The sequence below is a fragment of the Anomalospiza imberbis genome, chromosome 22 (genome assembly GCF_031753505.1).
Source record: "Anomalospiza imberbis isolate Cuckoo-Finch-1a 21T00152 chromosome 22, ASM3175350v1, whole genome shotgun sequence".
NCBI lineage: Eukaryota > Metazoa > Chordata > Aves > Passeriformes > Viduidae > Anomalospiza > Anomalospiza imberbis.
In genome coordinates, this window is record NC_089702.1 from 8,441,594 (window position 1) to 8,463,942 (window position 22,349).

The 22,349-nt window shown below is 69.7% G+C and overlaps 2 protein-coding genes and 1 pseudogene across 2 annotated transcripts; 1 reads left to right on the forward strand and 2 right to left on the reverse strand.

Annotated features, from left to right (window-relative positions):
- Positions 1-190: 190 nt before the first annotated feature.
- Positions 191-15,174, forward strand: AGAP2 (ArfGAP with GTPase domain, ankyrin repeat and PH domain 2). The gene is given in 20 exon segments (XM_068212663.1): positions 191-375; positions 6,602-6,660; positions 6,757-6,844; positions 7,625-7,710; positions 7,785-7,926; positions 8,004-8,138; positions 8,656-8,777; positions 8,841-8,993; positions 9,568-9,654; positions 9,732-9,836; positions 9,908-10,052; positions 10,126-10,236; positions 11,006-11,137; positions 11,410-11,469; positions 11,695-11,846; positions 11,920-12,010; positions 12,787-13,009; positions 13,707-13,962; positions 14,571-14,648; positions 14,650-15,174. Coding segments are annotated over 20 exon segments (2,868 nt in total). The 5' UTR covers positions 191-209; the 3' UTR covers positions 15,127-15,174.
- Positions 581-3,274, reverse strand: LOC137487058 (splicing factor 3A subunit 2-like; the record flags this gene model as incomplete). The annotated part of the gene is made up of 2 exons (XM_068212704.1): positions 2,594-3,274; positions 581-1,145 (listed from the first exon to the last, which is right to left on the reverse strand). Coding segments are annotated over exons 1-2 (1,191 nt in total), but the record flags the coding sequence as incomplete, so codon positions are not given.
- A 3,729-nt stretch (positions 15,175-18,903) lies between the features above and the next one.
- LOC137487111 (glycoprotein-N-acetylgalactosamine 3-beta-galactosyltransferase 1-A-like) lies at positions 18,904-22,219 on the reverse strand (annotated as a pseudogene).
- Between the last annotated feature and the right edge of the window lie 130 nt (positions 22,220-22,349).

The following is a 22,349-nucleotide window of genomic DNA, read 5'->3' on the forward strand; positions in this document are numbered from 1 at the left end:
GGCTGGCGCGTTGGGGCGTGCCGGGCCGTGCCCGTGCCCCGGCGTGTCCCGGCGTGTCCCGGCGTGTCCCGGCGCGCTGGGGCCAGGCCCCGCCGCCGTTCCCAGCCCCGCGTGGGCCGTGACGTGTCCCCGCGGGTGACGCCGCGGCTCCGGCAGGAAGCGAGCGGCGCGGCGGAGGCCGGGGGGCCGAGCGGGGGCCGGGGGATGCCATGGGGGCCCCCCGGGAGCGGCGCGAGGTTCTGGCCGCCATCCGGGCCGAGGTGGCCCGGCACGAGGGGGCCAAGGGCCACCTGAACCGGCTGGTGCGGCTCGTGGAGACCGTGCCCGAGCCCCGGCTGCGCGGGAGCCTGGGCAGCACCCTCAGGGCCCTCCGAGGTACGGGGGGAGGGGGGCACCGGGGCTGGGGGACACCGGGTGGCACGGGGGACACTGGGGGGGCACAGGCAGGTGGACAGGAGGCATGGACAGCGGAAGGACAGGTGGATGGACAGGTGGACAGACATCCTGTGGGTGGAGGAGTGGATATGTGGATGGGTGGAGGGATGAGGCGTGGCCAGATGGGTGGAGGAACAAGGGGATGGATGGAGGGACGGATGGATGGATGGATGATGGATGGATGGATGGATGGATGGAGGGATGGATGGATGGATGGATGGATGGATGATGGATGGATGGATGGATGATGGATGATGGATGGAGGGATGGATGGAGGGATGGATGGAGGGATGGATGGATGGATGGAGGGAGGGATGGAGGGAGGGATGGAGGGAGGGATGGAGGGATGGATGGATGGATGGATGGATGGATGGATGGAGGGATGGATGGATGATGGATGAATGGATGATGGATGGATGGATGGATGATGGAGGGATGGATGGATGATGGATGGATGGAGGGATGGGTGATGGATGGATGGATAATGGAGGGATGGATGGATGGATGGATGATGGAGGGATGGATGGAGGGATGGATGGAGGGATGGATGGATGATGGATGGATGGAGGGATGGATGGATGGATGGATGGATGATGGAGGGATGATGGATGGATGGATGGATGGATGGATGGATGGATGATGGATGGATGGATGGATGGATGGATGTGACACTGGTGTCCCCCCCAGCCCCACACTGGTGCTGGCCTCTGCTGGTGCCCACGGCCACACAGGGGGTCCTGTCCCAGCTCAGGGAGTCCCTCCCCCCCGTCCAGCAGGGTCCCCCACTCCTTGTCCCCCCCGGGGCTGATGCCCCCCGGGTGCTGCAGTGGGGGCTTGGCAGTGCCAGCCCCCCATGGGCACCCATCTGAGGGGCACGGGGGGTGCAGGCCCCGCTGGGGGTGGGGGCCCCCCCATTTCCGTGCCAGAGCCCTGGGGTGGTTTCCGGCTCCTGCGCTGTGGGAAATGGGGCCACTTCCTCCCTGCGTCTGCGGGAGGGGGGCGGGGGGGGCGCACCTGCCAGGGGGCCCTGGTGGGATTGGGGGTCCCTGCTGGAGGGATCAGAGGGGCTGCTGGTGGAGGGGAGGGGGGAAACTGCTGCGTGGGGGGCTCTGATGCTGGGGGGGCCTAAAGGGGGGGATACTTGTTGCTGGTATGAGGGGGGGCCCTGCTGGGGGGGGGGCTGCACGGGGTTTGGGGTCTCCTCTCCCCAATTCCCCCGACCCACGCGGGGGTGTCCGGTGACGTCACTTGGGGAGGGGCTCCATTGCCGCCCCCTGCCCGTACCGGGCCCCCACATCCTTGTGCCCTCCCCCCCCGCCTCCGACATCTCCCGCGCGGTTGCCATGGCAACGGGAAGCCGGGGGATGCCGCGTTGCCAAGCGCCCGCTGTGGTACCCACAGAGCGCTGGAGGGGGCACAGCCCCCCCCAGCTCGTGCCCTGAGCCCGCTCCCACCCCCGGGGTGCTGAGTGCTCCCGCCCCTGTTTAACCCCCCCACTCCCACCCTGGGGCCGCAGCAGCTTTGGGGACAGGGACGGGGACAGAGATGGGGACAGGGATGTTCTGGCGGCAGGGTCGGACCCTCCGCGTCCCCGTGTCGTCCCCCTCCCGCCGCAGCGTGGGACATCTGAGCCATGGGGAGGCGTGGCCCCTTGCTTGGGGACAGCCGGGGGGCACTGGAAGGGACAAGGGGGCACTGGAGGGGGTAGCACTGTCCCCACGGGGTGCTGCGAGCAGATCCCCCACCAGGCCCGGACAGAGTCAGCCCCACGGCCACAGCCCTGGGGTGGCAGCAGGGACACTGCGGGGGTGGCTCCCCCTGCCTGGAGCGGTGCCACGTCCTGGGGACCCCGCGCGTGGGGGGCACAGAGGACCCCACAGGGCTGGGACCCCCACCCGACCTCCGTGGGGGTAGAGGGGGCCGAGGGGTCCCGCCGTGCCCCGAGCCCCGTGTCCCTCCCAGGCTGTGACACGCAGAGCCGGGGGGGTCACACTGGGGCGGGGGACACCAGTGGCCGTGGCACCTGGCCCGGGTCCACGCGGGCTCCACGAGGGTGACACGGGAGTGACGAGGGTGACACGGGGGGTCCACGGCTGGTCCCAGCGCCATCCCCGCGGTTGCCGTGGTAACGGGATGCGCAGGGATGCTGCGCCGCTGCTAAAAATGCCAGAAAAGGGGTGGATCAGCCTGCCCCGAGCCCCGCAAGGCCCCCCGAAAAGCCCCAAAGCTGCCCCCAGCCCCCCCAGCCCCCCCCCCGCGGGCCCCCTCCCGACCCAGCATTGCTGCCCCGGGAAGGGGAGGGAGGGGATTTAGGAGTGCGGGGAGCAGCGGGATGGATGGATGGATGGATGGATGGATGGATGGATGGAGGGGGGTATCGGGGTGGGGGGCTACCGGCAGCCCAGCAGGTGCCGGAGCCGGAGCCGGGGGGTCGGGGAGGCGCCCGGGAGCGCTCGCGCCTGCCCGGTAGCGGCGGGGCCGCCGCCCGCCCCCGCCCCAGCCCGGCCCTGGGAGCGGCGCATGGCGGAGAGCGGCGGCCCCGGCCGCCCCCGGCCGCTCAGGGCCCCCCCCGCCGGGCCCCGGCCCCCACCGGCCGCTCAGGGCCCCCCCCGGCGGGCCCCGGCCACCACCCGCGCCGCCGCCGCCGCAGCTGCCAAGGACGAGCCCGTCGGGGCGGTGCCGTGAGCCCCGGTCCCGGGGGGTCCCGGGCATGACCCCCCCGGCCGCATAACCCCCCATCCCTCCATTTCCCCCTTCCCCGTAGCCCCCGCACCCCCTCCCCATCACCGCCCCCTTTGCCCCCCCCGCTCCCCCCACCCCGTGTCCCTCACGCCCCAGCTCCCCTCCCAACCCCCCGCACCTGTAACCCCCCCCTTCCCTCCCCCCCCCCGGACCCCCAGATCCCCATAACCCCCTCCCCCCGCCCTGACCCCCCTCCGATCCTCCCCCGCCCCCAAAAGCTCCCAACCCCTCCCCTCCCCCCCCGCTCAGGGCTCGGGGGGTTCCCCCGCGATGCCCCCCGGCCGCTAACCCGGGGTGGGGGGTGAGGCGGGGGGGTGGCCCCGATCCCGGCGGCTGGCGGGGGGGTGCTTGTATTTCGTGGGGGGGGCGGCGGCGGTTCCAACCCCTCCGGGGGCGGGCGAGCGGCGAAGGCTTCGGGGAGGCAGGGCCGGGGGTGGGACCGGAGCATCACCGGCACCGGCGGCCGCGGCGCCGCGCGGGGATCGAGGGGGGCCGGGGGGGCGCCCCGGGGGGGCCCTGCCCGCACCCATGAGCAGGACCACCGGCCTCCAGCGCAGGACCACCTACCTCATCTCGCTCACGCTGGTCAAGCTCGAGTCGGTGGGCGCCGCGGGGGAGGCGGAGGAGGCGGGGGGGGGTGGCGATGGAGCCCCTGGCCCCGGGGGGGCCGCGGCTGCCCCCCGCACCCCCGAGCCCGGCCGAGCCCGGCGGCCCGAGCGGCTCTTCCAGCGGCAGGACGCGCTCCGGATAAGTACGGCCGGTCCCGGCCCCCCCGGCCCCGACGCCCCCCGCCCCCGCTCGCCCGCCTCGCCCCCCGCCGTGCCCCCCAAACCCGACCCGGCCATGCTGCCTCCCCCGCCCCCGGCGGTGCCCCCCAAACCCGACCCGGCGCTGTTGCCCCCCCCGCCCCCGGCGGTGCCCCGCAAACCCGACCCGGCGCTGTTGCCCCCCCAGCCCCCCGCCGTGCCCCCCAAACCCGACCCGGCGCTGCTGCCCCCCCCCGCTCCCGGCCTTGCCCCCCAAACCCGACCCCCGTGGGGCCAAGGGCACCTTGGAGGGGCCGGGGGAGCGGGGTCTGGCCGCCCTGGACATCCCCCAGCCCGCCGCGACCCCCCGCCGCCCGCTGCTGAGCCAGGCCACCTGGGGGGGCCCCGAGGGCCCCCCCGAGGGAGGCAGGGCCCCCCCGCCGCCCCTGGACCCCCCCACAGCCTCCCCGCACCCCTCCGCCGGCGCCCGCCGCCTCCGCCTGGCCGGTCCCAAACCCCCCAAAGCGGCGAGCGGCGGGGGGACCCGCGGGACCCCCGACCCCCGGGCGGCCAAAGCCCCCACCAAACCGGCCGGCAGCCGCCTCTCGTGGCCCGAGGGCGAGGGAAAGGGGCGCCCCAAGGCGGGGGGCAAGAGCGAGGGGCCCCCTCGGGCCCGGCTGTCCCCCAGCAAGGGCAAGAGCAAGACCCTGGACTACAGCGACCTGCAGCCGGGGGCTCTGGTCCCCGCCCCGGCCCCCGAGACCGGGCTGAAGCGGGGACGCGAGGGGGGTCGCGCCTCCACCCGCGACCGAAAGATGCTCAAGTTCATCAGCGGCATCTTCACCAAGAGCCCTGCGGCGACCCCCACCCACCCCGCGCCCCCCTGGTCTCCCCCCGGCGCCGACCCGGCCACTGCCACCCCCCACAGTGAGTACCGGCCCGCGGGAGCCCGGGGGTCGCCCCGGCCGTGGCTCGGTGTCCCCACGCCCCTCGGAGACCTGGGGCAGGTGTACCGGTGCCCGCTGTGGCCGTGGTGTTGTGCCTCAGTTTCCCTGGAGGGCGGAGGAGGCGCTCGGACCCCCGGGTGCCGTGTGGGGCAGCAGGACCCGTCTGCTCCCCGTGGCTGTGGGGTGGGGGGCACGGGGGGGTACGGGGGGGCACGGGGGGGCAGTGACCCCCGGGCTGGGCTGGGCCGTGTTTGTGCCTTGGGGGCGATGCGAGGTGTCCGCTTCGGCGGGGGCCGGTGCTGGGGATCCCCATGGTGGGGATCCTGTGCCTCGGTTTCCCCACTGGGGGAACTCCACAGGGGTCAGGCGCGACCCCCACCTCCGTTGTTCCGTCCCGCCATCCATCCGTCTGTCCTCGCCTCCATCCGTGCGTCACACCCGTGCATCCTGTCCCCCATCTGTCTGGCCGCCCCACGGCCCCCCCGTGTCCTTCTGTCCCCCCCGGCATCCCTCTGTCTGCCTGCACGCACCTTGGCACCACGGGGTGCGTGGGCAGCACCTGCAGGGCCGGGGGTGGCAGCTCGGTGACAGTGTGAGGGGTGACAGGCAGCAGCGTTAACCCCTTCCCGGCTGGCGTGCGCGCGTGGCACGGACCCGTCTCAGTGCTGGTGGCAGAAACTGAGGCACAGAAAAGGGGGGACCCTCTGGCTGTGTCCTGCCTCAAGTTCCCCCTTTGTGGTGCCACCACTGCCCAGAGAGGCTGGGGATGCCAGGTAGGAGATGGGGTGGGGCACAGGGCACGTCCTCGTGCCACGCCAGGTGCTTGTGCCACGCCGTGTCCTTGTGTGCCACACGGGCTGCCACCGCAGCCTTGTGCCCGTCGTGTGCCGCGCCGTGTCTGCGTGTCATGTCCTGTCCTCGTGCCACACCATGTCCCAGTGCCATGCTGCGTGCCATGTCCCTCGTGCCATGCCTCGTCCTTGTGCCACACCATGTCCTTGTGCCTCGCTGCCACGCCGTGTCCTGGCGTCCATCGTGTCCCTGTGCCACACCTTGTGCTCACGCCATGCTGCATCCTCAGGCCTGAGGTTGTCGTGCACCGCTGGCGTCGTGTCCTCATGCCCATCATGTGCTGGAATCCGTGGTGTCCTTGTGCCACCCCGCATCCTCCCGCCATGCCGTGTCCTGGTGCCTGTCGTGTCCTCATGCCACATCCTGTGTCCCAGTGCCTGCCATGGCCTGATGGCTCCCACTGTGGCCTGCTTCCCACTGTGTCCCCATGCCACACCATGTCCTGATGCCACGCTGTGCCCTCGTGGCTGTCACATCCTGGAATCCATTGTGTCCTCATGCCACACCACGTCCTTGTGCCGCACGGTGTCCTGGTGCCCGTCACCGTTCCCGTCGTGTCCCTGTGCCACGCCGTGTTCTCCCACAGCGCTCCATCCCCGTGCCCACCGTGTCGCCATGCCCTCTGCGCCCTCGTGCCTTGGCACACGACGCCTCGTGCTGCCACGTCCCCGTCCCTGCCACGTGGCATCTCCACGTCCTGCCGCCGCCCCCGCGGGCCCGGTGCCGTTGCTGGGTGACAGCTGGTGGCCGCCCACGCAGGAAGCTGCTGCTGCGCTGCAGGGTGGGGGCCCCCCGGGGATTGGGGCTCCTGGGGGTGCCAGGGGCTGCTGGGGGTTGCCCGGGGTTCCTGGGCTCTGTCTCACCCATCTCCGTCCGCAGAGGCCTTGGTCAACAGCCAGGAGTGGACCCTGGGCCGCTCTATCCCTGAGATCCGCCTGGTGGGTGCTGTGTCCCCATGTCCCCGTGTCCCCATGTCCCCATGTCCCCTGAGGACCTTGTCCTCAGCCATCCTGACATCCCCTCTGCCCACCCAGGGGGTCCTGGGCAGCAGCAAGAGCGGGAAGTCGGCGCTCGTCCATCGGTTCCTCACTGGCTCCTACGTGGGCTTGGAGCCCACCGAGAGTGAGTGGTCATCAGGAGGACATGGGCATGGGATGGACACAAGCATGGGCATGGATGGACGTGACCATGGGCATGGGATGGACGTGACCATGGGCATGGGATGGACGTGATCATGGGCATGGGAAGGACGTGACCATGGGCATGGGATGGATGTGACCATGGACATGGGATGGACGTGACCATGGGCATGGGAAGGACGTGACCATGGGCATGGGATGGATGTGACCATGGACATGGGATGGACGTGACCATGGGCATGGGATGGATGTGACCATGGGCATGGGATAAACAAGACCATGGTCATGGGATGGACGTGACCATGGGCATGGGATGGATGTGACCATGGGCATGGGATGGATGTGACCATGGGCATGGGATCGACACGATCATGGGCATGGGATGGACAGTGACCATGGGCATGTCATGGGAATGGGTTCAGTGTTGGAGTGGCCATGGGGATGGAGATGGAGGAGTGGACATATCCACGGAGCTGGGCTTGGGATGGACATGTGGTGGGGCTGGGCATGACCACGGGATGGACACGGTCATGGAATGGACAAGGTCATGATGCTGGGCATGGACAGGTCTGGAGATGGTGAAGGGGATGGACATGGCCACAGAATGGGCAAGGTTATGGTGCTGGGCATGGCTGTGGGACTTTTGGGGTCAAAGTTCTGGTCACACATGGTGCTGGGCATGGCCATGGGAGGTTCCATCCATGTGGGTGAAGCATCCCTGCAGGGTCCCTCCCTTCCCTTCCCCTCCCCTCCCCTGCTGCAGGTGGCCAGTTCAAGCGTGAGGTGACGGTTGATGGCCAGAGCCACCTCCTGCTCATCCGGGAGGAGGCCGGCGCCCCGGACGCACAGGTACGAGGGGACCGGGGGCCGGGGGGGCCACGTCGGCCAGAGCCGAGCCCTGACCCCCGCCCGTGGCCCCCCAGTTTGCCAGCTGGGCGGACGCCATCATCTTCGTCTTCAGCCTGGAGAGTGAGAGCAGCTTCGAGGAGGTGACGCAGCTGCACGCGCTGCTCAGCGACCTCCGTGGTACCAGCGACGTGGCCCTGGCGCTGGTGGGCACCCAGGGTGAGCCAGGGACACGGGGGGATCTGTGGGGCTGGGAGCAGGACAGGGCACCCCCAGCTGACCCCCTGATTCCCCAGACAAGATCAGCTCGTCCAGCCCGCGGGTGGTGGAGGACGCGCGCGCCCGGGCGCTCTGCGAGGTCATGCGGCGCTGCCTCTACTACGAGACCTGCGCCACCTACGGCCTCAACGTGGACCGGGTCTTCACCGAGGGTGGGTGACCATCCTCTGGGGGGTGGGGAGAGGGTGGGAGGGGGCTGGTGGCATGGGGTGATGGGGACAGTGACCAGTGTGTGATGGGGACCATGGCCAGGTGGGATGGGGACGATGGCCAGGGTGGAATGGACGTAGTGACCTGGTCAGACAGGGATGGTGGCCAGTGTGGGATCACATCTGGGTTGAGGGGAGTGGTGGCCAGATGGCACAGGGCCGTGTCTAGATGAGACAAGGACTCTGTCCAGGTGGGATGGAGACAGTGGACAGGGTAATGCAGGGGACTGTGGGGTGGACCCACGGCTGGGTAGGTCAAGGATCATGTCCACCCCATGTGGGATGGGGGCCACATCCAGGTGGGATGGGGACAGTGTCCAGGTGGGATGAGGACAATGTTCAGGTGGGATGGGGACAGTGTCCAGGTGGGATGAGGGTCGGGACCATGTCCAGGTGTGGGTATCCAGGCCGGTGGCTGGGCAGGTTGGGGTCCAGCCCTCCTGACTCAGGGTCCCTGCAGTGGCCCAGAAGGCCGTGGCGCTGAAGAAGCAGCAGCAGCTGATGGCGTCCTGCAAGTCCCTGCCCAGCTCCCCGAGCCACTCGGCCGCCTCCACCCCCGTGGGGGGCGTCCACCCCAGCCAGGTAACCCCCAGCCCCCTGCCCTGGCCCCCAGCCACAGCCCAGGCTGACCCCGTGTCCCCCCAGACCAGCAACGGCGGCCACACCAGCGACTACTCCTCCTCACTGCCGTCCACCCCCAACGTGAGCCACCGGGAGCTGCGCAGCGAGACCCCGGCCCCGCTGGGGACCCCCAGCTCGCTGCACCGCGGGGCCAAGCGCCGCACCAGCCTCTTCGCCGTGAGTGCCGGGGGCCCTGCCGGGGTGGCACCGGGGGGCACGTGGCACCCCGGCTGTTCCCCTGGCATGGTGCTGGTGACATGGGGGGATGTGACATCCTGGGTGTCCCCTTGACATTGTTACCCAGAACGTCATCCTGATAGGGTGGTGGCAGCAAGGGACATATGGCACCGCAGGTGTCCCCTGGCGGGGTGGTGACACTGAGGGGCACATGGCATCCCAGTTGTCCCCTTGGCATGGTGGTGGTGGCACTGAGGGACATGTGGGCATCCAGTGTGGAGATGGGGGACACGCAGGGCACCCAGGATGTCTCCACCAGGGGGCTTCTGCTGTGTCCTCTAGCAGGGTGGTGGGGACACATGGCATCCATGGTGCCCCCTTGACATGGTGGTGATGGTGGCACTGAGGGACACGTGGGCACCCAGGGCGTTCCCACCATGGAGCTGCAGTGGTGGGGTCTGTGGCACCCCAATGTCCCCACCACCAGGCTCCAGCAGTGGGGGACATGTGGGCATGCCAGTGTCCCCAGCTGTGCCACGACTGCCACCCCCTGTCCCTGTCCCCGTGCCCACAGACGCGCCGTGGCAGCGACTCTGAGAAGCGCAGCCTGGACAGCCGAGGCGAGGTGGCCGGCAGTGGCCGTGCCATCCCCATCAAGCAGGTGGGTGGTGGCGGTGGCAGAAGGATGTGGTTAGGTCCCAGTGTTCCCTCTGTCCCCTCACTGTTCCCTGTCCCCAGAGCTTCCTGCTGAAGCGCAGCGGCAACTCCCTGAACAAGGAGTGGAAGAAGAAATACGTGACCCTGTCCAGCAACGGCCTCCTCTTCTACCACCCCAGCATCAACGTGAGTGTCCCCGTCCCCCTGTGGTCCCCAAAGGGTGGGAGAGCCCAGTGTCACCCACAGTGTCCCCCCAGGACTACATCCACAGCACCCACGGGAAGGAGATGGACCTGCTCCGCACCACGGTCAAGGTGCCCGGGAAGCGCCCGCCACGCGCCATCTCTGCCTGCGGCCCCTCGGCCAGCATCAACGGGCTGCTGCGGGACCCTGAGCCGGGCGGTGAGCGCCAGGGGCACCAGGGGGTGGGGGGACACCACGGGGACCACTGTGACACCGTCCCTCCCCCTTGCAGCCGGTGTCCCCTCTGTGGGGCTGAGCCTCCCCCCCGAGCCAGGGCTGAAGGTGGTGGGCAAGGGGTCCCTGCAGCGCTGCGCCTCCGCCTCCGGCGCCAAGCTCGCCTCAGGTGAGTGACACCAGCACCAGCAGGGACATGGGCGCCTCCCGGGCCACCCACAGGGACTTGCCCATGGTGGCCCCACTGAGCATGGTGACTCCTGAGAAGCTCAGGGATCTGGTGGCCCTTGGTGGCCCTGGTGGTTCTGATGGCTCTGGAGGCCACGGTAAACCTCGTGGTCCTGGTGAGCTCAGGGACCAGGTGGCCCTTGCTGACTTGGTGACCACAATAACCCTGGTGGACTTGGCAAGCCCAGGGACCAGGTGGCCCTTTGGTGGTGCCGGTGGCCACAGTGAAACTGCTGGCCCTGGCAAGCATGCGGACCTGGGAGTCCCAGAAGCCACAATGAACCTGGTGAGCCTGGTGAGCCCAGTGGCCCTGGTGACCCTCATGACTCTGGTGAGCCAAGAGGCTCTTGTGACCCTGGTGGCCCCAGGGATTTTGGTATGACCAATTAACTTGGTGGCCTTGGGGGTAGGTCCTGGTGATTGCAGTGAGATCAGGGACCCTGGTGAGCTCTGAGGACCCCAGTATGCCCAGCACTTCTGGGGGACTTCTGACCCTGGTGACCCCAGTGAGTCCAGTGGCCCTGGTGGCCCAAGTGATACTGCTGAGCCCAGAGGACTTGGTGGCCCTGATAGCCCTGACCTGAGTGGTTCTGATAGACTTGGTGACCCTGGTGGCCTCAGTGGTCCTGGTGAGCTCCCTGGCGCTCAGGAGCCTGGTGACCCCCGGTGTCCATGGTGCCCCCAGCGCCCCACGTGTGGTCTCTTGGCAGAGTCCCCGTTGTCCTTCGAGGCCGTGTCCAGCAGGGACCCTCCGCCGTCGCCGCTGGTGGACAGGAAGAAGCACCGGCGGAAGAAGCTGACGACGCCGTCCAAGACCGAGGGCTCGGGTGGGCAGGCAGAAGGTGGGTGCCACAGCCATGTGTCCCCAGCCCCAGTCACCCACAGCACTGTGGGGACAAGGCCACCATCCTCCACGGCAATGACACCCCAGAATTCCGGGAGATCTGGGGTGATGCTGCCCTTCACCCCCCGTCCATGCTCAGCCACGCTGTCCACGCATCCCCCTCGCTCTGCCACTGCCTGCCACCTTCTGCACCATCCCCAGGGCTTCGTGGGCCCCCCTGACTCTGTCCCCGTTTCCTCTCTCTACTCCTGCTGCCCGGACCCTCCGCAGCCAAGCGCAAAATGTGGAAATTAAAAAGTTTTGGTAGTTTAAGAAATATTTATAAAACAGGTAACGTGGCGTGAGCGGTGCCTCCCGTGCATGTGGCTGTGCCCCCCTTGCCTGCTGCTAGCACACACCCCAGCAGGGGTGGGGACCACTGGGGAGGGGGGTCGGGCAGAATTTGGGTGCCAGGGGTGGATGTGGGGGGCTGGAGTGGGTGCTGGGCCAGTCCAGCCCACCGTGGGTGGAGGACCCCCCATCCCACCGCCCCCCCGGGGGTCTCTGGTCCCGCAGAGGAAGAGAACTTTGAGTTTCTGATCGTGTCAAGCACGGGGCAGACGTGGCACTTCGAGGCCAGCAGCTTCGAGGAGCGCGACGCGTGGGTGCAGGCCATCGAGAGCCAGATCCTGGCCAGCCTGCAGTGCTGCGAGAGCAGCAAGAACAAGGTGGGACCTTGGCGGGGGGCTGGCAGGGTCCCCGTGCCGCCCCCCTGCCCCTCTCACCCCCGTGTCCCTCCAGGCGCGCATGGACAGCCAGAGCGAGGCCGTGGCCATCCAGGCCATCCGCAACGCCCGCGGGAACTCGCTCTGCGTGGACTGCGGGGCACCCAGTGAGTCCCCGGGGGCACGGGGGACAGCGGGGGACACGGGAGGGCGTGGGACATGGGGGGACATCGGTGCATGGGACAGTGGTGCCACGGGCCCTGCAGAGCCCTGAATCCAGGTGGTGATGCCACGGGGTGAGATTGTGCCACTGGCCATGGGCCACCTGGCAAATGGGGCGAGGGAGGGCCGTGGGCCGTGTGGTGCCACATGTGACATGGTGCCATGGGCCACACGATGGATGGCACAGGCCACACGGTGCCATGGGCCACACCGTGCCAGGGTCACACAATGCCATAAGCCACACAATGCCGTGGGACACGTGATGCCGTGGGTGATGCCATGGGTGATGCCATGGGTGACATGATGCCGTGGGTCACAGGATGTCCTGGGCCATGTGTTGCCATATGCCAGGTGATGCCATGGGCCACACGATGGATGGCACGGGCCACACGGTGCCATGGGCCACACGATGGATGGCACGGGCCACACGGTGCCATGGGCCACACAATGGATGGCATAGGCCACACGGTGCCAGGGGCCACACAAGGGATGGCACGGGCCACACGGTGCCATGGGCCACACCGTGCCAGGGTCACACAATGCCGTGGGACACGTGATGCCATGGGTGACACGATGCCACGTGGTGCCATGAGCCGCACCGTGCCGTGGATCACCGCACCCACGTGCCACGCCAGGGGTCTCACTGTGTCCGTACCATGGGGACCCCGGGGGTGCCACAGCTCACCCACCACCCCAGTCACGCCCCCCGCTCATCCCGCAGACCCCACGTGGGCCAGCCTGAACCTGGGCGCCCTGATCTGCATCGAGTGCTCGGGCATCCACCGCAACCTGGGCACGCACGTGTCGCGCGTGCGCTCGCTGGACCTGGACGATTGGCCGCGGGAGCTGACCCTGGTGCTCACCGCCATCGGCAACGCCACCGCCAACAGCATCTGGGAGCAGAACCCGCGCGGCCGCTGCAAGCCCACCCACGAGTCCTCCCGGTGGGTGCCCCCGGGCCCGCCCCTGTGTCCCCCCCTCTGTCACCACATGTCCCCTATGCCACTGCGATGCCACCCTGCCATCCCTGATGCCACCCTGCTATCCCTGATGCCACCACATGTCCCTGTCCTCTATGCCACCATGATGCCACCCTGCCATCCTTGATGCCACTGCATTTCCCTGTCCTCTATGCCACCGTGATGCCACTCTGCCATCCCGGATGCCCTGTGTCCCCACCCTGTGTGTCACTGCTGTGTTGTCCCATGGACTCTGATGCCCCTTATCCTCAGGTCATTGCCGTGCCACCCCACGTCCCCAGTGCTCTCGTGACCCCACCACCCTGTCCCTTGTGACCCCACGATCCAGCAATGCCACACTGACACCCCTGCACTTCCTGACACCCCTGTGTCCCCACCTCCCGTGCCACCCTGCTGCCACCCTCTGACCCTGGCCCTCACGTGTCCCCCCTGTTTTCACTCTCCCTGTCCCTGTGGTGCCACTATGTGCCCCTGACACCTTTGTGTGCCCAGTGCCACACCACCAGGTGCTCCCCCTTGTCCCTGCCCCCGCTGTGTCCTCCCATCGTGGCAGTGCCACATGCCCAGGGAGGAGCAGGAATTGCGCCTCTGTGTCCCCATGGTGCCACCCTGCTGTCCCTGACACCCCATGTCCCCTGTGTTCCTGTTCCCCCGTGCTCAGGGAGGAGAGGGAATCGTGGATTCGTGCCAAGTACGAGCAGCGGCTGTTCCTGGCGCCGCTGCCGGTGGGCGAGGCCCCGCTGGCCGAGCGGCTGCTGGGGGCCGTGCGCGAGCAGGACCTGCCCACGGTGCTGCTGCTGCTGGCCCACAGCCACAAGGAGCAGCTCAACGTGCCCATGGCGGACGCGGAGCGGCGCACGGCGCTGCACCTGGCCTGCGACACCGCCCAGGTGGTGGTCACCCAGCTGCTGGTGTGGGTACGTGGGGCAGGGGTCTTGGGGTGGCTGTGGGGGATGTGGGGTCATCACGGGTGCTGTGGCACGGCCACGAGGGAGATGACATGGTTGTGGGGACAGTGACATGGGTGTGGGGGATGCGGTTGTGGTCATGGGGACCATGGGGTGGTCATCAGGGACGTGATGTGGTCATGAGGGATGGGGGTGGCTTTGGGAACCATGGCATGGCCAGGAGGCAAGTGACGTGGCCATGAGGAGCATGGGGTGGCACATGGTGTGGTCATGGGGGGTACAAGGTGTTCATGGGCAGCTGGAGTGGGCTTGGGGATCACAGCACAGCCAGGGGGAAGATCATGGGGTTGTGGGGACAGTGAGGTGGCTGTGGGGTTGTGGTGCTGCAGGGTGGTCTTGGGGACCTGTGACGTGGCCAGAGGACAGATGTCACAGTCCATGGGGGACACGGTGTGGTCATGGGGACAATGGCATGACCATGGGGGATGTGAAGCATCCGTGCAATCCTGGGATGTGCCAAGACACCCAGGGGGGGACATGGGGGATGTGACCCATCCCTGGGGTCACACCACGGCCACGGGGACGCCGGGTGGGTGACGCGTGGCCTGTGCCCGCAGTACGGGGCCGATGTGCGGGCCCGGGATGGCCACGGCCGCACCGCGATGTTCTACGCCCGCCGCGCCGGCAGCCGCGATGTGCGCCGACATCCTGCTGCAGCACGGCTGCCCCGGCGAGGGGCCCGGCAGCCCCCCGACCCCCGGCAGCCCCCCAACCCCTGGCCCTCCGACCCCCGGCGGCCCCCCGACCCCCGGGCCCCGCCGCCGCAGCAGCAGCTGCACCAGCGTGGGCCCCTGCGAGCCCCGGTCTGCCCCTCGTATAGCCCTGAGGGGCCCGGAGCCCCCCGGTGCCCCCGGGTGTGCGCGTGCCCGCGGCTGGGGTCATCCCGGTGCCACCCCCGGGGTCGCCCCTTGCCCACGGTTTGTACTTTTGATGCTCTATTTATTATCCTTTCCATGTCGGGGTCTCCGCTGGTCCTGTCCCCTTCTCCGTGCCGGGGACCCCCATGCCAGGGGTCACGGTGATGCCACTGCCACTGCCACTGCCACCTTCCTGTCCCCTCCCCGGGGTATTGTGCCCCAGCGTGGGTGGGCACCGCTGGGGTCGGGGTACTGAAGACGGGGTAACCCCTACCCATGTCTCTCCTTGCCCATGCCATCCCCTGTCCCTGTCACCCCCGCCCATGTCACCCTCACCCCCCCATTGCCCCCTGCTCAACATCACCCTGTCCTACCCCTGTTCCCGCGTGCTGTGTCCCCCTCCCCTTGTCACCTCCCCAGCCGCGACCCCCTCCCCAAGTCACCCTCGCCTTGCCCCCACCTCTGACCCTCTCCCGTGTCCTCCCCCGGCCGTGCCCCCCCCACGCCCTGGCACAGCCCCGGCTCGGTGGCAGGAGCAGAGCAGACCCCGACGCCCCTCCTTTTCTACAACAACCTTTTGTACGCCCCCTCCCCCCTTCCGTGACCTGACACCCCCCCCCCCGCGGCCCGACCTCCCCCCGCCCCCCGTTTCTCGGCGTCCCCTCGGGATCCCCGTTAATTTATTGCTTTGTTTAGCGATAGGATAGAGCCAGCCCCTCCCCCCGCGGGGGGGCACCGCCGGCGGGACCCCCGACCCCCTCCCGCCGGCCTGGGGGGGCCGCCGCGTCCCCCTCCCGGGACCCCCCCATGAATGTAGGGGGCGCGCCCCAGCTGTGACGCCCCCGACACACGCCCCGGTGGGGCCGGCGGGGCCGAGCCAGGGACCCCGGGGTGTGGCCGGGGGGGGCGGGAAGGGTCGGTCGGGGGGGGCCCAGGCCCGGGGGCCGCCCGGGGGTCCGGGCCGTGTTACAGCGTTTTCATCTCTCGGGTGTGACTGTAAGTACGTGACAATGTCGGACACTGGTGCTGTGACCCGGCTCGTCCTTCCCGCGGGGGCATGGGGGGCACGGGGGGGCACAGGGGTGGCACGGGGGACATGGAGGGCACAGGGGGCACGGAGGAGCACAGGGGACACAGAGCGGCACGGGGGACACGGAAGGGCACGGGGGACACGGAGGGGCACAGGGGACATGGCACAGGGGAACATGGAGGGCACAGGGGACATGGAGGGCACAGGGGACATGGCACAGGGGACATGGAGGGCACAGGGGGCAGGGAGTGGCACAGGGGACACAGAGCGGCACGGGGGACACGGAGGGCACAGGGGGCACGGAGGGGCACAGGTGACATGGCACAGGGGACACAGAGCGGCACGGGGGACACGGAGGGCACAGGGGGACACGGAGGGCACAGGGGGCACAGAGGGGCACAGGGGACATGGCAGAGGGACATGGAGGGCACAGGGGGCAGGGAGTGGCACAGGGGACGTGGAGTGGCACAGGGGGCAGGGAGTGGCACAAGGGGACACGGAAGTGGCACAGGGGACATGGCACAGGGGGCAGGGAGTGGCACAGGGGACATGGAGTGGCACAGGGGACATGGCACAGGGGGCACGGAGTGGCACAGGGGACATGGAGTGGCACAGGGGACATGGCACAGGGGGCACGGAGTGGCACAGGGGGACATGGAGTGGCACAGGGGGCAGGGAGTGGCACAAGGGACATGGAGTGGCACAGGGGGCAGGGAGTGGCACAGGGGGCAGGGAAGTGGCACAGGGGACATGGCACAGGGGGCAGGGAGTGGCACAGGGGACATGGAGTGGCACAGGGGACATGGCACAGGGGGCAGGGAGTGGCACAGGGGACATGGAGTGGCACAGGGGCAGGGAGTGGCACAGGGGACACGAGAGTGGCACAGGGGACATGGCACAGGGGGCACGGAGTGGCACAGGGGACACTGGCGTGCAGGGCGCTGGTGGCACGGAGGGTGGGTGACACGGGGGGCTGAGGGCATGGCGGGCTGAGTGACACCGTCACACGGGGGGTGGGTGGCACGGAGGCGGGGACACACGGGGTGGGTGACACAGGGTGGCACTTTGGGGCGGGAATGACACGAGGTAGAGGCATCACGGGGAGAGGGGTCACACAGTGACAGGGGATGGGTGACGGTGGGGACAAGCGGGGTGTCACAGGGTGGTGGCCGGGCGGTTGGGGGTGGCCGGGGTCTGGCCTCTGTGCCCGGCTGGGGGGGCACTGGAGGGCACAGCGGGGCACTGGGGGAGTGCCCGGGGCACTGGAAGCACTGGAGGGCACTGGGAAACATGGGTGGGGGACACCGAGGGACACCGGGGAGGGGCCGCAGCTCCGGCCCGTGCCCCGGCGGTCACCGGCTCCCCCGCGCTGACCGGCACCGAGCGGCGGGGAGGCGGGGCTTGGGGCAGGACAGCACCGCAGTGGGTGTGGTCATCCGCTCTGGGGGTGGGGTTTGAATAGTAATGAGATGGGCGTGGCCTGATAGGGGCGTGTGAGTTGGGCGAGACGCTCATGTGGGAAATAAGGGGGGCGTGGCTAACACCACACTACACCACCAATGGGCGGGGTTAATCGCTAGGCGTGGTTGTAATGCAAATGAGGTGGGTGGGGCTAAGCCGGCGAGAGCAATGGGCGGTGTTTGATGTGTGGGCGGAGCTTAGGGGGGGTGTGTCCCCCGTGTGGGGCGTGGCCAGCACCGCCCGGCTGCAGCCGCTGGACAGCGCCGTCCGCTGTCCGGAGATGGGGAGGGGACACGCGGCGGGGGTCGGGGGGGTTGTGCGGGGACAGGGAGCGGGTCAGGGACACGGGTACCAAAATCGGCCATCCCGTCTTGTGCCTGCTCCCATTCCTGAGCAACCCCCACCCTCTCTGTCCCCTCCTCGCCTCCAGCCCCTGCCCCCATCACCGTCCGGAGGTTGTCCCCAGCCCAATCCCCCCAGCCCCTCTGTCCCTCCACTGCCACCAGCTCAGCGGCCCGCACACCTGCAGGGTCCATCCTTGTCCCCAGCTCAGATCGTGTCCTTCTGTCCCCCTCTCTCCCCCCACCGTGGGGTTCCCACCACCCACAGACCCCCCCAGCCTGACAGTGGGACCCCCCCCCAGCTCTGTGTCCCATCTGAGACCCCCGGGCACCCCCAGCCCCCCCCAAACCCTCAGCCCCGCTTTGCTCCCCCCGCACCCCCCGGATCAAGGCCATCATATCCCCGCAAAGCTCATTAATAGCCGCTAATTAGGGCCACGAGGGTCCTCTTGGGGTGCGCGGGAGACGCGGGGGGGAGTTCAGGGTATTTGGGGTCCCCAGGGCAGGAATGAGGGGCGGCTCCCCCCGTGCGCACCCCGCTGTAAGGACCCCCAAAAACGGAGCCTCTTTCACCCCCCCAGCTCGGGGGGCACTGTCCCCTCTCCACTGCTCCCGACCCCCAAAATTCCCCCTCTGTGCCGCTGGCCGCCCCCAGGGGCTGGGGCGATCACCTGGGGGGCCCCAGGGAACCGGGGGGCAAAGCCTGTTGGGGGGGGGGGGTGCCACAGTGTCACGGCCACGCGGGGTCCGTGAAGGGAAGGGGGGCAACACGGGGGACAACGCGGACCTGGGGGGGCCACTGTCACCATGGAGGGACACCTTGAGGGGGGGACATGGCCACAAATGGGGGCCAGCACGGCCACACGGAGAGCGGGGGCACGACCCACCTCGGACACGGAGGGAAGGGACAGGAGGGGACGGTCCCCACAGAGGGGCCTGGCACTGTCCCCCGCCCTGAGGTCCTGTCAGGGTCCCATCACCCACAGCCCCCCTCGATGGGACCCTCCCCACCTTCCCCAGCTCCGTGTCCTGCTTAAACAGCTCCGGTCCCTCCCGGGTCCCCCCAAAGCCCCGGGGCCGTCCCGCAGTGTCCGCTCCCGGCACCCCCGCTTCAGGGCCGTCCAATCCCGCCAAAGCTCATTAACAGCTGCTAATTAGGGCGGGGAAGGGGGTTGGGGTGGGCGCAGGACACGGGGAGGGCTCAGGGCATTTGGGGCGCCAGCAGGAACGGGGCGGTGGGGGCGCCTCCCCCGGGGACCCGGGTGGCGCTGGGGACCGTGGGGCTCCAGGTGGCGTTGGGGGGCGCGGGGGGGCTCGGGGGGCCGCAGCGGGACCTGTAGCCGTAGGGGCGCAGGCGCTGGTCCGGTACTTGACCATCTCCTCCCCGGGCACGGCCAGCTCTGAGCAGCACTGCGGGCCCTGGGGGGACAGGGGGGCGCTGGGGGGTGGCACCAGGCACCCAGGGCCCCCCGCCCCGTTGGTGCCACGGGGGGAGCGGTGGGGAAGGGGGCCTGGAGGTTGTCCCTGGTCACCAGAGCCTCTGCCCGGGGCTCGCTGAGCAGGGTGGGGGCACCACCAGCACAGAGCCCACAGGCTCATGGAGGGGACCCTGGTGACAGGGGGGACACCCACGGCTGGATTTGTGGGGGGGAACGTTTTGGGGACCATGGCCATGGGAGGGGGATCACAGCTGTGCTGGGAAGACCAAGGCCACTGTGGTCACACATGGGGGGCCTGTGGCCACGTGTGAGGGGGGACACGCTGGCACACGCAGAGGGTGCACAGCCACAGTGTAGGGACATCCTGGCCATGGCCGGGGACCTGACGGGGATTTGGGGGGCGATGCCATGGCCCCCCATGGCCGTGTTGGCAAGACATGGCAGCCAGGCACGGGGGTGACACGTGGCTGCACCTCGAGGGTTGTCACGGCCATAGGAGGTGGGCAGGGACATGCTGGGGGGGGGGGGGGGGGGCCATGGCCATGGGCAGTGGGGGCACCACAGCCACCCAAGGGGGTCCGTGGTTGGAAGGATGCCACCCCAGGAGAGCTGCGGCCACTCGCAGGGAGACAGTGGCCACCTGTGGGGCTACTGAGGATACACGTGGGGGGTTTCTGGCTGTGCATGGGGGTGCACAGCCACTTGTGGGGGGGCCACAACCACCCCACCAGCTGCTCCTACACAGGCTGGACAGTGACAGGACGCCCTGGGCTGTGACCCACCTCCACGACGGGGGTACCGGCAGTAACGCCGGTACCAGAAGCCCCGGGCGAAGCGGCGGGTGAGGGGGATCTCGGGCGGGAGGGGGTTGGAACCGGCCCCACGTGTCCCGTGAATGCCCCACGGCCACCCCCAGCCGCTCCAGGCACTGCCCCAGCGCCACGTCCCCCTCGGGGGCCGGTGTGGGCCGCGGGAGCCGCGGCAGAAGGCGGTGGCCACGCGGGCCCAGGGGCCCCCGGCTGAGCACTAGCCAGCCCCGCTCTCATGGAGGGCTGGAAGCTGGGGCGGGTGGGCGGCCAGCAGCCAGCGCAGGTTGTCCAGCACCACGAAGGTTGTCGTCGTCAGCCCTGAGACACCGAGGAGCCGCGGGCGCGGAGGTGCCGGGGGCGCGTACTGGAGAGCCCGCACGGTTTTTGCGGTGGAGCTGCCCCCGGCCCTCGGCCAGCCCCAGGGCCCGGGAAGAGCGGGGCGGGCTCGGAGCTGACGAACCGGGCCACGTTGCAGTGCCCGGGCCTTGTTCTCCAGGTTTTGGGGTGCCGTCATCACCCAGCACAGCACCCACACCCTGTGGAACAGCCCCCGCGCCACCCCCGCGTCCTCGCCTGCGGGAGAAGGGAGCACGGAGCACAGACCTCGATGTCCCCACGCCGCCACTGTCAGGGCGGGGGTCACCGTCCCCAGGGAATGGAGCAGAGGGAGTGAGGCCCCCCCGCGTTCTCCTGCCAGCCCACCCCACCAGAGCCCCCCGTGTCCCCACCCAGTGCCACCCGCCCTGGCAGCAGCGCCCACCTGCAGCGTCCGGCGGGGCCACGCCGTAGAGCACGGGGGATGAGGGGGGTCCCGGGGGGGCCATCGGCCACCCGGGGGTCCCAGCTGGGGGCCAGGCACAGGTTGGGGCAGCAGGAGGCCGTGCAGGAGGAGGAAGGTGGTGATGAAGCCCACCAAGATGCCCCCGTGGAAGGAGAGCCGCGTTGCTCTGCAGGCCCAGGAGCAGCATGGGGCCGCCTGGCTTGTGAATGTGGGGGTCACTGGGGACTCCCCCCGTCACCCTTCAGCCGCTGCAGCTTGATCTGCCCACTGCCACCGGCTGGGGCAGCCCTGGGGTAGAGCCCGCGGGAGGTGGGGGACAGGACCCCGAGAGAGGCTGGCACCCCATGCCAGGCACCCCAGATCCAGGGGTCGCAAGGGTGGGTGACGCTGAACCTCTGCTTTCAGTTAGGGGGGGACAGCGGGTAACTTCCCCCCCCCCGACCCCTGGATTGTCCTCATTGTCCTCAGCCCCGTGTGGTGGGGGGCACAGTGGGGGCGAGGTGGGTGGGGACGGGGCGGAGTTGTGGAACGGGGGGTGCCGGCTGTGGCCTCACCTGGTGCCGAGGGTCGGGGGTCCCGGCCCAGCCCGGGGTCCCACGGTCCCTGTCGGTGCTTGGATCCTGGTTGGTTTGGGGGCCCTGCTGGGTCCCGCGAGTGCCAGCGGATCTGGGGGTCCCGGGGGCTCCGTGGGTCCCGTCGGCAGCGCTGTCCCCGAGGGGCTGTGGCGGTCCCGGTGGTCCCGGTCCGTGCGGGGGTCCCGGTGGCAGCGCTGTCCCCGAGGGCTGTGGCGGTCCCGGTGGTCCCGGTCCGTGCGGGGGTCCCGGTGGCAGCGCTGTCCCCGAGGGCTGTGGCGGTCCCGGTCCTTGCGGGGGGTCCCGGTGGCAGCGCTGTCCCCGAGGGGCTGTGGCGGTCCCGGTCCGTGTGGGGGGTCCCGGTGGCAGCGCTGTCCCCGAGGGCTGTGGCGGTCCCGGTGGTCCCGGTCCGGCCGGGGGTCCCGGTGGCAGCGCTGTCCCCGAGGGCTGTGGCGGTCCCGCTGGTCCCGGTCCGTGCGGGGGTCCCGGTGGTCCCGGTCCTTGCGGGGGTCCCGGTGGCAGCGCTGTCCCGAGGGCTGTGGCGGTCCCGGTGGTCCCGGTCCGGCCGGGGGGTCCCGGTGGTCCCGGTCCGGCCGGGGGTCCCGGTGGTTCCCGGTCCGGCCGGGGGCTCCGCGTTCCCCGCCCCCCGCGCTCCCATTGGCCGAGGCTGGGCGAGCCCCTGGCCCCGCCCTGATTCTGATTGGCTGCCGCGCCCACGACCCCGCCCCTTCCCCCGCAATTTTGGGGGGCGGGGGGGGGGTGGGAGGAATGAAGACCCCGGGACGGGGGGGACACAGACACAGCCCGGGGTGACCTCGGTTTATTGGTAAAAGGGGGGGCACAAAGAGGCCGAACGACTCCGTGACATCTCATTATGAGAGAGAGACCCCCCCCCGGGCCGGGGGCAGCACGAATGGCTCCAGGGACAACAGGACCCCCCCCACCCATCACACCCCCCCCCCCAAACCCGCCCACCCCCTAAATCACGGCCACTCCTCCCCTCCGCACCCCCAGTTCATCCGTGGCACAAATGCACCCGGTGTCAG